This window comes from Myotis brandtii, unplaced genomic scaffold (genome assembly GCF_000412655.1).
Source record: "Myotis brandtii unplaced genomic scaffold, ASM41265v1 scaffold181, whole genome shotgun sequence".
NCBI classification, from domain to species: domain Eukaryota; kingdom Metazoa; phylum Chordata; class Mammalia; order Chiroptera; family Vespertilionidae; genus Myotis; species Myotis brandtii.
In genome coordinates, this window is record NW_005356712.1 from 1,335,703 (window position 1) to 1,352,808 (window position 17,106).

At 54.1% G+C, this 17,106-nt stretch overlaps 1 protein-coding gene across 1 annotated transcript in view; it reads left to right on the plus strand.

Moving 5' to 3' along the window:
* RAB35 (RAB35, member RAS oncogene family) overlaps positions 1-16,986 on the plus strand; it is a gene marked incomplete at its 5' end in the record, with an annotated part of 24,088 nt that extends 7,102 nt beyond the window's left edge. Inside the window, 5 exons of the mRNA XM_014537688.1 lie at positions 5,059-5,109; positions 8,718-8,841; positions 13,293-13,417; positions 13,508-13,632; positions 14,839-16,986. Of these exons, the coding sequence (XP_014393174.1) occupies positions 5,059-5,109; positions 8,718-8,841; positions 13,293-13,417; positions 13,508-13,632; positions 14,839-14,967 (554 nt within the window). The remainder of the gene's footprint in view (positions 1-5,058; positions 5,110-8,717; positions 8,842-13,292; positions 13,418-13,507; positions 13,633-14,838) is intronic.
* Between the last annotated feature and the right edge of the window lie 120 nt (positions 16,987-17,106).

The following is a 17,106-nucleotide window of genomic DNA, read 5'->3' on the forward strand; positions in this document are numbered from 1 at the left end:
GCGCCTGCCGCTGCCTCACGTGTGACCTTGGTCAAGTCGCGCGATCTCTGGAGTTGGAGAGACCTGGGTTCGAGTGCCGGGACCGCCAGCTTCCCCGGCCGGTGACCTTGGGCGCGTTGCTTGGCGTGTCTGAGCCTCCGTGTCCTCCGAGACGCGGGGACTGGCCTCGCTGGGCGGGTGGTCTTCGGGAGAGGAAGCCGGGAGCGCGCGGTCCCGCCCCGGCGCAGGTGTGCTCTGTGGATGTGATCGCAGTGCCCTCGGAAGCCGCGGCTCTTCCTCTGCAAAGTGGGCCTGTGCCCAGCACCTGCCTCGGGGTCCCGTGAGGCTAAGAGGTGAGGCAGGTGAGGCACCTCGCACCGGGCCCGGCCCGCCCCGCCGAGCTGCTGTCGCTCTGTCTCCCCGTGTTCCGGTTCCTCGTCTGTAAAATGGGACACTAGGCTTGGCGTCCTGGGCCGATGGGGTGTTGGGGGAGGTCACGCACACAGTGGGTGTGCAGTGTTTGTCTGCTCTCCTGTGCGGCGTGTCCATGGCCGGGCATGGAGGTGCAGCCCCTGTTACCGAGCGCTCAGCATCCCCACGCTCCTGGCGGTCCTACTCGGCGCCCTGCAGCCTCTCCTGCCCAGCGCGTGCCTGGCACCCAGTAGGTGCCTCACACATAGTTGTTGAAGGAATATTCAGTGTCCTGATCAGCATTAGGCTGGTTTCTGGCGAAGGGTGGAGGGTGTCAAGGTGTTTGGAGTGTGGCAGGTACGCAGGTTTATGGGGTGACCAAGAGGTCAGGGAGGCAGGCCTAGGGAGGTTTATAGGAGCGTAACTGAGGCGCTGGGGTTCTGTGATGGGGAGCACCCGACTTCATAGACCAGACCAGACCTGCGCTGAATGTGGGCACGGGGGTCATGTGACTAGAGGGGGTGGAGCCCGCGGACTGGTAAGGAGAGGGGACCAAGTCAAAGGGATGTCAGACCTGAGGTAGGAAGGAGTGTTGGGCCGGGGAAGTGGGTGGGTTTGGGTCTCCTGGGGAGCGGCATTGGGATGTGGTTGGTGGTTTGGATCAGGTGAAAGATGGCTGAGGTTTCCGTGGTTACTGGTGGAAGGGAGAGGTAAGAGGAAAAATTAGGGGTTAACTACAGAGATGAAGAGGAGCTGTGGTTGGGGAAGGAGTGAGAAAGGAGGAGGTTGTGGTTTGAATAAAAGAAAACCAGACAAGCTGTGTAGACTTGCTGGTGGAGATGGCCTCCGGCCTTCCTCTGGGTCCGGAGTGTATGCCGTGACAGGATTTGATTTCTGCCCTGGTCTTGGTTCTCTCTTTTGGGGTTAAAGTCAGCTCTCCTTGGTCAGGGCTCCTTCTCCCGCGGCAAGACATCCAGAGCCTGTGTTGACTCCGAAAATGAAAAGCATAAGCTCAGCTTGTTGACTTTTCTTCTTTGTCAAACCCCGGGGGTGGTTTTGGCCCCCTTCTTCGCAGTGCATTTTGCAGGGTGTATTGATTTTTCACCAGGAGTCAGTGTGGGAGAAGTCTCTCTGGCTCCTAGTTCAGTGTGTAGAGGACTATGTTGAGGAGAGAAGACAGATGCTTTGCAGCTTAATTTCTCCCGACAGTGAGCTGATCCTCAAAGCCAAATGCTTCGGAGACTGGGAGATGGTCACCATGGAAGTTCAAACGAATCTTTGGCAACTGAGCAAGGAGACGAGCATCATGTGCTCCCCTGGCCTGGGCTCCTGTGTGGGTGCTTCCTTACGGCCTACCCATGACTTCACAGACACTCCCCATCGGCTTCTCCCCTGTGCCTGTGGAGTTTGTCAGAAAAGCAAACTATGGCTCAGAGGAGTTGACTGACTTGCCCAGAGCCACACAGCTCATCAGAGGCAAAGCCAGGAGTTAACACACATGTGTGAGCAGCTGGTCCCAGGCCTGGCAAACAGTAGGCCCTCAGTGAATGTTTCTTTCTTTATAAATCTAGAGTTCTTCTTCCCACTCTGCCAGATTGTACATGCTTCTAGAATTCATTCCGTCAGCTTCTGCAGCTCTTTTTTTAAAAAAAATATTTTTTAATTGATTTTTTACAGAGAGGAAGGGAGAGGGATAGAGAGTTAGAAACATCGATGCTAGAGAAACATCGATCAGCTGCCTCCTGCACACCCACTACTGGGGATGTGCCCGCAACCAAGGTACATGCCCTTGACTGGAATCGAACCTGGGACCCTTCAGTCCGCAGGCCGACGCTCTATCCACTGAGCCAAACCGGTTAGGGCTGCAGCTCTTCTTTATGCCTAAGGTTCTTCCTCTCTCTTATGTTCCAACATTGGCTCTAATGTGTAACAGCATTTCCTCTGATCCACGAGACCTGCTGGAGGCTGGGGTGGTCGTCAGAGAGCTAGTGAAGCCTTTCACACCGTGTGAGCTGAGGCTTGAAGAGGGGAAGTGACTTGTCGGAGGTTTTCCAGTGAATTAGTTACCGAGCCAGGTTTGAAATTGAGAACACTCTACTTGAAGGTCTAAAGGTCTTCAACAGTCTAGAACCGAAGCCAAGAGGAGTGAGGGAACCATAGCCCAAGGGAGGAGCAGGGCTGGGGGTGGGGACTTCTGTGGAGGCTTTTTGAGGGTCGGAGCATCTGTGTAGCCCAGAAGGCAGAAAGCAAGGGAGAGAGGGGTGTGATGCAGGGAGCACGGTGATGACAGAGAGAGTGTGTGAAGTGTTTGCAGAATAATTCTATGCCCCCCGGCTGCCACGAGGCACCGAGTGCCGCCTCTGCTCCTTCCTGGGTGAAGGATGGTGCGGCTGGACTTGGGAGGCTGCTGACTTCAGCTGTGGGGAAGGTGGAGTGGGACTTGTCACTCCTTCCGTAGGCCAGTGCTCTGGGATGATGGTCGCAGCGTGTTTTCCCAAAGCAGCCTCTGCAGGGGTATTTGGGAGACGGCATTTCTGAGGGTGGGTGTCTGTTCCGTTGGAAGGGAGAGCAATGCTGGAGGTGGGTGTCAGGCCCAACCTGGAGGCTCGGAGGAGCTGTTGGTGTGGTCTTTCTGCAGACTGGTGGCTTTCAGAAGCTCTGCAGAGGAGCTGGGGGGAGTGAAGGGGACCCAGAGAGGCCCTGCTGGAGGGAAGGCTGCTGCTTCACCGCTTCATGCAGAGAGAGCACCTCCCCTTACTGTTTTAGATATACAGGAGTCAGTAACCTTTAACTTAAGAAAAGGATTCTGCCACCCCCCAAAGTTTGAAAAGCACTCCCTTGGCTCCTATTAATGCTGCAGTCAGCATTAGACAGCATAGCTGTCAGTGTGATTGGCATCCACGTAGTCATAATTCATTACACAGTGTTTTGTTGGCACCTACTAAGTGCTGGGCCTGGCTTCCAGCACATTAACTGTCCAGGGTAGGTGAGGCGAGATTGCCTTCCTGGAGGAACTCAGCCTAGTTGCCCAGACACAGCTTTTAGCTGAGTAAGTGGACCCAGAAGTCTCCAGGAGGAAGCAGAGGAGCAGGCAGGACCGATGGGGTGTTGGCATTGGGCAGAGCGCTGGGAGGGACCCAGCCCAGGACTTGGGCTCTTCTTGGCTCAGCAGGAAGCCTCGTAGAGGCAGCAATGAGGAAGTGGCTCTGAGCAAGAGTGCTGCAGGCCCGGGCTGAGCAGCAGGTGCCATGGGGCACAGACCCCCAGCCTGCCTTTGAGAAGGTCAGGCCCAGGTTTACCATGAAACAAGTTCCCCTGGGCCTCCCCGGACAGGGTACTCACCTGGAGAAGTCTCCCGGCAGATCATCCAAGAGGACTGCGCCGCCGAGAGGATTTCTGGATTAGTTAGTGTTAGGCACAGCTGGGGCTGGGGGCGGAGGTAGTGCCCTCTCTGAGGAGCTGATGAATGCTATGGGCTCCTCCCCGCAAATATGCACATATACTCACAATTTGCACTTAGTTGTGGGGGTTTCTGAGACCCTAGACTAAGTTCTCTTCCAGTCTAGTTTTGATAGCACTGCTGCTAAAAGTCAGCCAGGAGTGAGATGCAGGAGCCCCTTTGGGGTCTTTGTTTTCACCTTCCTGACACAGATGCAGAAAGACTCCCCAAACAGTTTGTATTGGAAAGAGCTTTAGAGCTCCCGAGTGGATTCAGATCTCAGCTCTGGATTCAGATCTCAGCTCACACTTCCTGCTGAGGCCCTAGGCCAGCTGCTTAGCTTGTTGGAGCTTCGGTTGCCACATCCTGATCTTAACAGATGCAGCTGGAGTTATAGGAGCATCAAAGTGCCCACCGCACACAGCTCTCTATGCATGCTAATTCTTTCCTTCTGTGGTCAGTTGACCCAGCTGGCCTTAGGGGGTGGCGGGGGTAGGGGATGCACACGGGACAGGTTGTACCTGGAAGGCTAAAGCTGCTGTGTGTTGAAGTAAAGGGAAGCCAAGCTTACAAGGGTCCCGCCTGTGCTGGGAGCAAGTGTGCCAGCAGATGCTGCGGCAAGTGAAATGCTTTGTGCACAGGGGAGCTGTGGGGCTGATAGGTGTATGGCAGACAGCCCTCCTCACTGGTCCAGCTGACAGTGACCTACCTGGGGTAGCATGGCTGACAGTTGGTTCGAGTTGTCTGGGCCTCAGTTTCCTCACCTGCAGAATAGCCCCAGTGATCTCAAGGGTTCTTTGCAGCTCACACTGCACACAAATTGAAGCTCCACACATGATGTGCAGTTTTCTAGGGACCACATTTCAGACGCACTTTGGGGCCAGTTTCATTTGGTGACTTGCCCCTGCTTTATTTCTGTCATCTGGTACCTTCCTCTGGGTTGCTGGGGCCAGCCCTCAGCACAGGACCTGGGCACGAGTCCTTCTCATTTCTCCTCTGGGCTTTGCGGGGCAGCTTGCCTTACACTAGGGCCGAGGAGAAGATCAGAGATGGCGTGGGGGAGATGCTCTTGGTGTGTGGCTGCTTCAGATCGAAAGCAGCATTGAGGAGGGAGCTCCGTCCCACGGGGTTTAAAACTCAGGACCCGGGTGTCACCTCCCTGCAGAAGGAAGGGCTGGTGGAAGGGAGGGACCCGTGCTGCCTCTCATCGCCCGCTCTCTCTCTTGCAGGTGTGGGAAAGAGCAGTTTACTCTTACGTTTTGCCGACAACACTTTCTCAGGTGAGTGTGCCCCTGAGGTGCTGCTGGGATGTTTCAGTTTTGAAATCCCTTTGCCTGGCGCCAGAACACCTGCCTCTGCCTCATGTCGCAAACCTTGTCAGTGCGATTACAGGCTGAGGGGGGGAGCAGGGGAGGCACAGGTTAGAGGCCTCTGCGTTCGTCTTCATTTGTTTAGTTAAAAAAAAATCCTTTACAGGCCCATACTTTGGTCACCCTGGGTCTATTTGTGTTTCAGTATTTAAAAAAGAAAAAAAAAACAGTTAAAAAAATATCGCAAGTTAGTACATGCCTGTGTGAAATTTCAAACAGGAAGACTCAATAGTGGAAAATGAAAGCTGTCCTTTTACCTACCCCTCTGGTGCCCTGGTAGCCTCTGCTCAGCATTGTCTGTCTTTGTGACTTTTCTTCACTCCACATGCGGTGGTCACAGCTGGCCTTCCCCTCAGGGCACCAGGGACCACCCTTCCACGGCACGTACAGACCTCTGGTTCTTTTGAAAGGCTTTGAAGTTCCCCTGGCTGTGCATGGATGCACATGGCTCACTCACATGCTCTTGATGTGTGCGTGCTTTCTGGTAGCTTCTGGTTTCAGTGAGGCTGCATTTCTTGGGCTACACTTTATGTTTCTTCTTGCAGAGATGAGGAGTCATGAGGTTGGCGTCTGTGCACTTAACTTTTTCACAGTGCTCTGAACTGAGCTTTCAAAGCTGTACTAAGTGAACTGACACTCCCACTGAAGGGGTTTATTTTATTTATTTTACTTAAAAAAGAAATATATATATTTATTGATTTCAGAGAGGAGGGGAGAGGGAGAGATAGAAACATCAATGACGACTGGGAATCATTGATTGGCTGCCTCCTGCATGCCCCACACTGGGGATCGAGCCGCAACCCGGGCATGTGCCCTGATTGGGAATCGAACTGTGACCTCCTGGTTCATAGGTCAACACTCAACCACTCAGCTGCACCGGTTGGGCATGAAGGGGTATAAAGGGCCCATCAATGCTAGGTCTTGGATAGTCTTCATTTTTGCTAAACCAATCAGCAAACAGTGCTATCTCATTTAAGTTTGTATTTCCCAGATGTTGGTGAAGTGGATGTGTTTGTTGAATACATCAGGTTCATTGCAGAGACTTCTGGCTAGCTTGGGCTCTCTGATCAAGGATGAAGTGTGACTGTCTTGTAGGGAATTCCCTATGATGTGGTTAAGGGATGAGCTAAAACTAGGAAGTGATTACATGGCTACCGCCTCTCTTGGTGGAGAAGTGGGTTTCTCCCAGCAGTCGTCCTGCAGCACCACTGGTGGTCTGATGTGGAAAGAGTTGTCTGTGTGACCATGAGCCTGACTAAGTCTCAGCTCATCGTCAAGTGGGACTGATCATCGTCCTTCCCACAGAGGGCTATTGTGGGGGTCACCTGTGACATTGCAGGTCACAGTGCCTGGGACTCAGGAATCTTTCAGTTCCTACCAGCGGCTTGTTATTGCTTCTGCTCAAGAATGGTCACTTAAGGGGCAGCTTATCATTAGGCTGAAAAATAGTCCTTTTCCTCATGACCTTCTGACTCCCTGCCCTCATGGCTTCCACTCCTGGAGGGCTCTCTTTTGCTCTCTCGCTCCTCTTGCCATTTCTACCACCAGTATCTTAGTTGGTTCCAGCCTGAAGCATTTCAGCGGACCCCCCCCCAGAAAAACTGCTGAATTTATCTAGCTAGTACATGACTCTGCCAGGGGCTTGCCTCTGCTTCAAACCTCAGCGGCCCTCTCTTAGGTGAGCAGAGTTTATAGCAAGGTTTCTCCACCTCAGAACTGTTCACACTCTGGGCCTGTGATCTGTGTTGTGGGGGCTGTTCCGTAACGGATATGGAGCAAAATCCCTGGGCTCCACTCACCGGTAGCATTGGTCCCTCTCCCCCATTTGTGACACCAGAAATGTCTCCAGACATTGCCCAGTGTCCTCTGCGGAGGCAGTCCTCCCCGTTGAAAACCTATGGTCTTCATCATTCGTTCTCAGCTCACCTTTCCAGCTTTCTGGCTCCTACTGTTTGTTCATTCTTTTGCTGTTTCCCAAGCGCTCGCTTACTCATTCATTCAGCCACCAGCTGCCGGGTGAGTGCCTGCAGCAGTAGGCGCTGGGTCACACTCCTTGGCTCATCCAGAGCCGCAGTGCCCAGGGCCCGGAATGCCAGGCTGGCTTGTTTCTGAATGGTTTCTCTCGGTGTTTTGCCTCTGGGTGGGATGTCTTCCCCCACCTAATCTCAACCTTTGACATTTTACCTATTCTTTCAAGCTGGGCTGGAATGTGACTTCTTCCCCAAAGCCTTCCTTGATCTCCACCCCACCTTGAACTTTGACCTTTCCTCTAGAGCAGTGATGGCGAACCTATGACACTCAACTCATTTTTTTGGTTGATTTTTCTTTGTTAAATGGCATTTAAATACATAAAATAAATACCAAAAATATAAGTCTTTGTTTTACTATGGTTGCAAATATCAAAAAATTTCTATATGTGACACGGCACCAGAGTTAAGGTTTTTCAAAATGCTGACACGCCGAGCTCAAAAGGTTCGCCATCACTGCTCTAGAGTTTTGATACTTTATAGCAGCGGTTCTCAACCTGTGGGTCGCGATCCCTTTGGTGGTCGAACGACCCTTTCACAGGGGTCGCCTAAGACCATCCTGCATATCAGATATTTACATTACGATTCATAACAGTAGCAACATTACAGTTATGAAGTAGCAACGAAAATAATTTTATGGTTGGGTCACAACATGAGGAACTGTATTTAAAGGGCCAGAAGGTTGAGAACCACTGCTTTATAGAGTCAGTTGTGTGTGTCCTGTCTGCAGCACTGTGTTATACAGTAAGCTCCAATTGGAGTGAAAACATGTCTTAGCACTCGGGCCTTTGTAAGCCTGGACAGAACTGTTACATTGGCCAGAAATTCTCTTCCGCTCCTTCTCTCACACAGATGCCACAAGAGAGCTGTTTATAATGCAGCTCATACTCTGATTAAAACCTTCAGTGCCTTCCCGTCACACACAACAGAAAGCCCAAGCTCTCCGAATGGTGCAGGTGCCCTGAGATCAGGTCTTGGCACCCCCTCCCTACCTGCCTCTGACTCTGTGCTTGACCTTACTTGACCCCCTCCCTCCACCGCTATTTTTGCTACTGTCTCCTCTGCCTCAAACATTGTTTTTCAAATTGCAGGTCATGACTTGTGTGTTAGGAAGTTAATTTGTGGGTCTTTAAAAACGTTTGGAATAGAATAGAAAAAAAAGTGCATGCTAGGCCTCCCACTATTCTCAGGCCAGAGCTAACAGTCCAGCCACTCTAATTAAAGGAGCCTGTCCCTGCCCAGTCACATCTCTGGTTTTATTCCTTTGTGGCGCTCATCACTTTGGAATTGTCTTTTTTATCTTTGTTTCATTGTATCATGTCTGTTGCCCTCGCCTTGACTATGGGTTCCATGGAGCTCCTTCACGCCAGGGACCTTGTCTTTTCTTACTCAGAACTATGTCCCTGGGACCTCGATCACGCTGGGCCCAGAGTGAGTGCAGTGTAGTCTGACTGGGGCACCTGTGGGCCTTGCTAATGTGTGTGCTTGCAGGCAGCTACATCACCACGATTGGAGTGGATTTCAAGATTCGGACCGTGGAGATCAATGGGGAGAAAGTGAAGCTGCAGATCTGGGACACAGCTGGGCAGGAGCGCTTCCGCACCATCACCTCCACGTGAGTCAGGCACTTGCCCCCTTTCTGACCCCTCGCTACCGACGTTGGACACAGTTGAGTAACTAGCCCAGGTCATGGTGGAAATATCAGGGTGGGTCCTGGACTGTCAGGAGGTAAGCTCCTTGCTGGCCACAGTCGGTGGTGTCAAGCTGAGCCCTCCTCTTCCTAAGGATGTGAGAGGACGAGGGGATGAGATATGGCTGCTGCCATGGGTGGGCAGTGGCTGAGTACCCTGGCTCTGGGGTTGGCAGGACAGTACGTGTCAGTCAGCATACCCTCTGGCCTATGGTCCCTTTGGAAATGGGATGACAGTGATATTGGCTTCACCTGGTGGTCAGATACTTACCTTGTTGGGTTGTCAGCTGTGCAGCTTCCCACCACCCACCCTGCCTCTGGGAGCTGGCTTTTCTGTTGGGAGGGTGGGAAGGGGCGCTGGTGCATAGGAGGCCGTTGAGAGGCCACTACTTGGCCTCCCCAAAGCTGGTTACTGGGAACCCGGCTCACCCAGTGGGTTGCCACAGCACCTTTGTGACTCGTGGCTGCAAATAAGAGAACCCAGCTGGAGCTCAACAGTGGAATCCTGTGGAGGGGCTCTTGGTTCTTGGGCTGTTAATGGAACAGGTTCCAGGAAAGAGCAGGGCTTTGAAGGCAGATGGTTCATAATTTTTTTTTTAAGTATCAAGTTTTTTTGTTTTTTAATATTTTTATTTATTTCAGAGAGAAAGGGAGAGGGAGAGAGATAAAAACATCAATGATGAGAGGGACTCATTGATTGGCTGCCTCCTGCATGCCCCCTACTGGGGATCGAGCCCGCAACCCGGGCATGTGCCCTTGACTGGAATCGAACCCGGGACCCTTCAGTCCCCAGGCCGATGCTCTCTCCACTGAGCCAAACCAGCTAGGGCAATGGTTCAGAATTTACATTTTTGTTCTGTGTGACCGTGGACAAGCTGCCTAAACGTTCTGTGCTTCGGTTTCTCACAGGGTTTATTATCTTTAGGCTTCGCTTTGATGCTGAGTCCTGTGTGCCAGGTAATCTGTGCTTGGGCTGCATGAGCATCTCAGTGAGCCCTCTGCAGGCAGTATGTTGTCATCCCCATTGTACAATGAGGGAACTTCCGAGAGGGGTCCTGCTCCCCGTGGGTGGCAGAGCCTGGACTGCACACGGTGGTGTCTGGCCCATAGTAGTTGCTTCTTTGGTCGGCCTCTCCTGTGTCTCCCCCAAGAGCCCTGTGTGTGGGGGCTCTTGGGAAGGTGGGTGAGGAAGTTCTCCAGCCAGAGATGCCTTTCCTCCCTTCAGTGTGCAGATGGGGTGGACCCCAGGCTGGCTGCAGGATTTTCTGAGAGTGGGAAGTGTAAGGGGTGAAGAGCCTCTACAGTGGTGGCTGGGAGCATTGGGGGTGGGGGGTGGGGGGGGGGAGGCTCCAGAGGGTGCTGGCTGGGTAGCCTGGTCAAGGGATTGGATCCTGAGCAGTGTTGGGGGGTTTCTGTCGCTGGGCTGGCTCTGTAGTGAGCACTTGTGTATTGTGGTCCGAGAAGCCCCCAGCCCCAGGGGTCATGTCCTGGGGTCTGCCCAGTGCCGCTTTCTTGCTACTTGCTGATAAGTTACCTGAGCCTCTGATGTCTGAGTGCCTATTTGCGAGGCCCTAAGGAGGGCACTGGGGTCAGAGGCTCCTTGGGGAGGGAGGATGGGCGTCTTCAGGTGGCCGGTGTGTCCAGGCTCAAGCAAGACCAAGACCTCGACCTCATGGTCAGACCAAGGCACTGACCCCAGCTCTCCTGACCTGGGGCTGGGACTGTCACAAAGGACATTACCTACTTCATTTCACTTAATCCTGATAAAAACAGTCCTGTGATTACCTCCATTTTATTAACAAAAAAGTGAGGCCCAGAGAGGGTGAAGGGACTTAGCTTGGTTAGTCAGGAGTTGAATTGAGGTCTGATACCAAAGCTCTTGCCTTTAACCAGTCCACAGTCCTGCTCTCTACTGACCCCTCACCCCAAGAGACTGGGACTGTGGTAGATGCTCGAGTGCTTCCTGTGGGTTAAAACCAGTCAAGGAAGTCAGGGCAGCCAAGATTATTGGGCCTGTGGCCGCGAGAAATGCTTCGGGCAGGGCAGTGGGCCCTGGGTGTCCAGGCCCTTTTAGCAGAGGAGCCACTGCCCCTCCCTTGACTACCAGCTTCTTTCCGGGCAGGTGGGAGGGGTGCAGATGAGATATGTTGGGGAGACTGGAGTTCCTCAGCTGCCTGAGGGCAGTCTGTTTCAGGGTGCTTGAGAAGAGGCAGCACTGCACCCTGTGCTGTGGCACCAGCCTGGGGAGGCTGAGGGTAGCTCCATCTTGGGGTCCCCGACTCTGCCGCTCATGAGGCAGGAGGCTCTGCAGGCCATGCCGAGGGGCCACTTTGTGATGGTAGTTGGTGAAGAAGGAAGGAGACTTGGGAGAGGTTGGGAGTTTGTTCTCTTTTCAGGGATCGGGTCAGGGTACAGTAGTGTGGCCTTTCTGATTCAGGGCATTGAAAGAGAAACTAAAAGCGCATCCCGTTAGCCTGCCAAGAACGATCCCTGTTGTCACCCTCTCACAGTTTCTCGTCTCTTGGTAGCTGGGTCTTGCTGACCAAGAGGTGTGGCTGTCGGGTGTGGGTTTGGGGAGGAGGAGTGAGGTGTGGGGTAGTGAGATGAGAGGGAGAGGGAGGCGACGATACCTGGCCCTGGAGGTAGATCCAGGTGCCCTGACTTTGGCGGTGTGACTTCAGGCAGGTCACTCAGCATCGTGTCCTCACTGGTAAAATGGCAACCGCCCTGTCCATACAAGTTGTTGCAAGGATTAATTAGGTAGTGGATTAATTAGGTAGTGGATTAATTAGGTAGTGGATATAAAGCGTGGGGCGGGGGGCTGGTACAGAGCTAAATTGTGGTGAGTGAAGTGACTACTGATGGCGGTGGTAACAGGTACCCAAGGCACGGGCACCCTCCTGGCCAGAGCGCCGAGTCTCTCTCTGAGTCTCAGTTTCTGTGAAAGGCCCTCGCCTGGACCCCAGAGGGGGCGGAGTCTCCCAGGGAGCAGCGGGGCTTTGTGGTGAGACTGGGCTGGGGCCGTGGCTATTTCTTGGCATCTTTAATAGTCTTAGCAAAGGAGAGTTTGGAAATACATTCCCTCTGCACTTTGCTGGCTGGGGACAGTGGTCTCTTCCTGTACTTGTAGCTGCTCAGAAGGGTGTCCACAAAGCCGAATTGGTAATAACCTGGCACTCTCAGCAGCAGCTGCTGGGGGTAGAGGACAGGGCTGGTTCTGGGGGCACAGTACCTAAATGGCTCGATTGTTGGGGCTCCCCAAGGCAGCGGATGGCAGAGCTTGGGCACTGGTTCTTACCTCGTTCTCAGAGGCCCCTGGTAAGTGAGTCTCTGCCGCTCTGAGTGGTTACACAGCATCGGGCAGGGGAGTCCCCTGGCTGTTGGGTCCGGGAAGGCTCTCCAGGGAAGTGGAAGTGGGAGGCCTTGTCCTCCTCTTCCTCCCCAGGTGGATGTCCTCCATTTGGCTTACTGGACCACGGGAATGAATGGGGACATGGTGTCTGGAGGGGAGTGCTTATACCCTCCTGCCGTCCAGACCTTCTAGCTCAGCAGTCGCCAACCTTTTGAACCTCACGGACCACCGGTTGGCGACCGCTGTTCTAGCTGACCTCAGGCTGCAGGGTCTGTACGTTTGGATGGTGGCATATGTGGGACACCCTCTTCCCAACACTGCCTGGGTGCCATACTGCTTCCATGCTCTCCCTGCCCCTGGCATGGATGAATGGCAGGATGCGAGGTGCCCCCCAGTCTCCTGGGGAGGGAGTGCAGACCGTGGCAGATTTCACAAATGGCACGTTTTCTTGGAATGGCATTTTACTAAAATTTGAGGAGAAACATTTTCGAATGTTCAAACAAGGATAGCGAGCCCTGGCTGGTGGATGGAGCGTTGGCCTGCACACCGAAGGGTGTGGCATCGATGCCCAGTCAGGGGCATGTACCTGGGTTGCAGGTTTGATCCCTCAGCCCTGGTCAGGGTGCGTGTGGGAGGCAAGCAATCGATGTCTCTCTCTCCCTTCCACTCTCTCTAAAAACCAATGGAAAAAATATCCTCGGTAAGGATTAACCAAAAAACACACCGAGGATAATATGATGTCAAATGCAAAACTTGCCTGAATTTTAAAAATAAAATGACAATCTCAAAGACGTTTCAAGCTAGTGGCCAACGCCGAACAACCTGGTTGGCTACCTTAGGGACCGCGTGGGGTTCAGTGCTGCTGGCTGAGCACAGTGCGAGCCCGGCTGGCAGGGCCAGGCGAGGGGGGCCTCTGGGTGTCTTGCTGGAAAGGGTGGGCCTCCTCCCAGGTCCCGGCCACTCTCGAAGTGGGCAGGCGGGTCTTGTGTGGGCTGAAGCTTTGACACAGACCCTGGCCCTACAGGTATTATCGGGGGACCCACGGGGTCATCGTGGTTTATGATGTCACCAGTGCCGAGTCCTTCGTCAACGTCAAACGGTGGCTTCATGAAATTAACCAGAACTGTGACGACGTGTGCCGAATATTAGGTGAGACTGGGCTCACTGGCGTGGGGGCAGTGGGAGGGAGGGTGTCCGGGGTGCTCCTGCAGGACCAGCTGACTTTGCTTTGCCTTCAAGTGGGGAATAAGAATGATGACCCTGAGCGGAAGGTGGTGGAAACAGAAGATGCCTACAAATTCGCCGGGCAGATGGGGATCCAGTTGTTTGAGACCAGTGCCAAGGAGAATGTCAACGTGGAAGAGGTGAGACCAAGGCCGGAGCAGGGAGAGGGAGGGAGTAGGGCCGAGCTCTGCTCCACCACCACAGCCCTGCTCCTCCCCCTGCTAGCCTGCTGCGGGCCCCCAGGTGGCTGACAGAACATGTCATAGTAGCTGCCAGGCCTTTAAAGTCTGAGCTCACATCTGAACAGTCCTCTCAGGTAAATTATTCCGTTTCAAATGGGAAACTGAGGCTCCCAACTTCAGGAACAGTGCCCAGCTCCACACCACAGCCATGCAGTGTCCACTCAGTCCTCTGCCGCACTGACCCTGCCCTGGCCACTGCTGTCCCCTCTTCCTGCTTTCGGGCTTCTCTGCGGCCTTGGCCTCCAGAGCTCCGGTGACACCTGCTGTGGACACATCCCCCTGCAGGGCCGGCTAGAAAGCAGGCGGGAGCCTGGGAGAAAGCCGGGCCTTTTGCCTCGAGCCCAGGCTGGTCGCACTCAGGGCTCTGGGCGAATCCTGCCCATGGTGTGTGGAGTCCAGAGGCCCAGGGAAGCTGGATCCCCACTGCCTCCTGGACGCCCTGCGCCTCAGTCGGGCTGGGATCACAGGACGGGCCTGTCCACTGGGAGCCTGTGGGGTGGGGCCCATGTGACCTTGGGCGGAGCCTACGGGCTCTAGGCTCCATGTGTTCCTCTGTAGATCTGGGGGGAGAGTCCCTGCCCCTGGGGTTGTGAGGGAAAAGTGAAGCAAATTGTCAAGTGCTTGATGATACCGTTCCTGGTGGAGTGGAGGACAGGACTGTGGGCTGGTAGGTGAATCCTGGCAGCGCAAGGGTGTCTTGGGGTCTAGGTTCTAGGCTGGCTGTGCTGTGAGGTGGCAGGGCCTGGGCAGGCTCTGGGCCCTCTAACCAGTCACTAGTAGGGGCACCTTTATCTGTCTTGTCCAGAGAGTCCAGCTGAAGGAAAGGGGTTCTTTCTCTCTTTAAAAGAAAGATTGGAAAATCCTGAGAGTGACTTCTCCAGGACACAAGCTCATTGGTCTTTGGTGTTCCTCTTTGACCTCTACATGTCACCACCTCCTTCTAAAAGGGTGCGAAGACACACAGACCAAAAAATTCACAAGTAGAAACGGAAAGCTGGGCCCTGGGAGGTGGGGAGGTGGCCTTGCCGGCCAGCAGCGGCAGCACAACCGAGACGGGCCTCTGCACCAGGTCTGAGGCCCGCCCTGCCTCCTTCATCCTCACAGATGTTCAACTGCATCACAGAGCTGGTCCTCCGAGCAAAGAAAGACAACCTAGCAAAACAGCAGCAGCAGCAACAGAACGACGTGGTGAAGCTCACGAGGAACAGTAAACGAAAGAAACGCTGCTGCTAATGCCGCGCAGCCCCCTGCAGAGACTGCACTGCGGCCACTCCCTGGCCCGAGGCCCGCCGGGCTCCTCGGGGGACAGTCTCAGTTTCGTGCCGTTATTTAAGAATTCTCTCCACGTTTTTGTATCTGGAGGCGCCATCGGCACTTCCTCCCCTCCCCCTCGAGTACCAAGAAGGTGTTGGACAACCTGCCCTTCCCTTTTGGTGCCCCTGCCCCCTGGCCAAGGCGCCTGGGCCCAGCGAGGATGCTGCCAGCGAGCGGACTGATAACCTGTTTGTACATAATGTATATTGCTTTAACCGGCCGTTTCACCCTCGTCCTGTTCTGGCTTTGCCTCCCTAATGCCAGCCTGCTGCAACAGACCCTCCCTCCCCATCCCATCTTACCGCCAGCAGCTTCCCGAGGAGATGGGATCGAGTTCTAGCCATGTCTTTTGCCAACCTGGGCTGGTGGAGTGGGCTCCACGTTCCTCATTCTCTCCTGCAGGCCATCGCTGACTTCTGTACCTGGCAGGTAGGGCCTTGCCCAGCTCCCCGGCCTGTCCATCTCCTACCCATCTGGCAGTTGGGGGGCCTGGCCTTGATGTAGGCCTGGGGTTCCCATTAGAGGCCCTGCCCTCAGCTGACCCAGCCCGTCGGTTCCACAGGAGTCACTCCTGCCCTTTGGCCAACAGATTTCTTGTCCTGCCTTCTAGACGCCTCTAAGCTACAAACCCAGGGGAGCTGTGCTTCTATTTATACCAACCTGTTTCAGTTCCAGCAGAAAGACAGGGTGTGTTCACGCAGGGACGGGGCTTAGGAGCATTATTTTAACAGCTAAGAAAATGAAGCCAAATCAAACGAATTAAGTTCCTCACACTTTTCTCTTCCTGAGGTTCGGTTGGCACAGCAGCAAGAGTTGTGGCCTCCCCTTTGGGTCCAGTGTTTGTAGAAAAAGTGAATGGCTTCCTGTCATTGTGGGGCCGGGCTCTTGGCAGAGCCTCTCTGCCTTCCTGGATGCTGCTTGGTGGGAAGAAGGGGCCTCACCCTTGTCTGTGTGGGTCCAGGGCCTCCCACCGAGTTCCTGGGTCTTCGATGTGGGGAGTGGGTGCTGCTGGACTGTGGGGATGCTGCCTCTTGCCTCTGAGCTGGGTGGCAGGCAGCCTCACGTCACTGACAACCGTCTTGGTGCAAAGGTAGCACGAGGACTCCTTAGCAGGTGGGAAGGAATGGCAGCTGCGGTTGGGAGCCAGCCAGCCTTGACTCCCCTGGTCCCTCGGAGGAAAAACCAGGGTCATCTACACTTGATCACTGTCCCCTCTCCTCCTCCTTGGGACGCTTCATTCACCTTTCCCCTAAAAGGATCACGTAACCTGGGAATAATTTATTTCAACACCGTGGTGTGTTTTACTAGATTTCCTTCCCTGGCGATTTCCAGCTGAAGCCCTGACTGGACAATCACATCACAGATCACACTGCAGATTTTCCTCGTTAACACTGTTGGGGGGTTTTTAATCAAAACGTGGGGTTCCCCACTTCCCCAAACTGCCAAAACACTGTGGTTCCACGTGACAGGCCTTCACTTGGGAGCTGCAGGATGAGTTGGGGGAGTTGTGTGGGCCTGGGAGGCGGTGCTGTGGAGGGTGGCTGATCATGGGTCCTGGGTGGCAGCACACTCCACTCTGAGCATGAAGGTGGTGCTGTATGGCAGTGCTTGCAAACTCAAGCAATAAGAGGAGGGGGTCCTGGAAGTTTCCAGCCCCGGCTAGAAACCCCCATGGCTCTGGCAAGCTGGGTGTCCAGGCCCAGGTGGCGGGTGATTTTGGTGACGACTGTGCCTGTCCCGCTGAGTGTTGTTCGCATGAATGGGGGGTGGGGGTGGGGCGCTCACAGGGCTGGGCCGATGTCCTGGTGGACCTGATGCGAAATCCTGTCGAACAACAAAACTTTTAAATGGTTTGCTAGGATTATTTCTGTATTGAAAGTTTCTAATTATGCTTTTTTAAAAAAGTACTAAAAATAAAGGTTCAAGCTGCCAAATTTTCTTCAGGGCCTGTTTCCTCTCCTCCAGCTGTGCTCTGGGTGGGCCTGGCTTCTTCCACCATTGTGTCCAGCTCTGGTGGGTTCTTGCCTGAGGCCCAGGGACACTGAGAAGCCCAGTTCA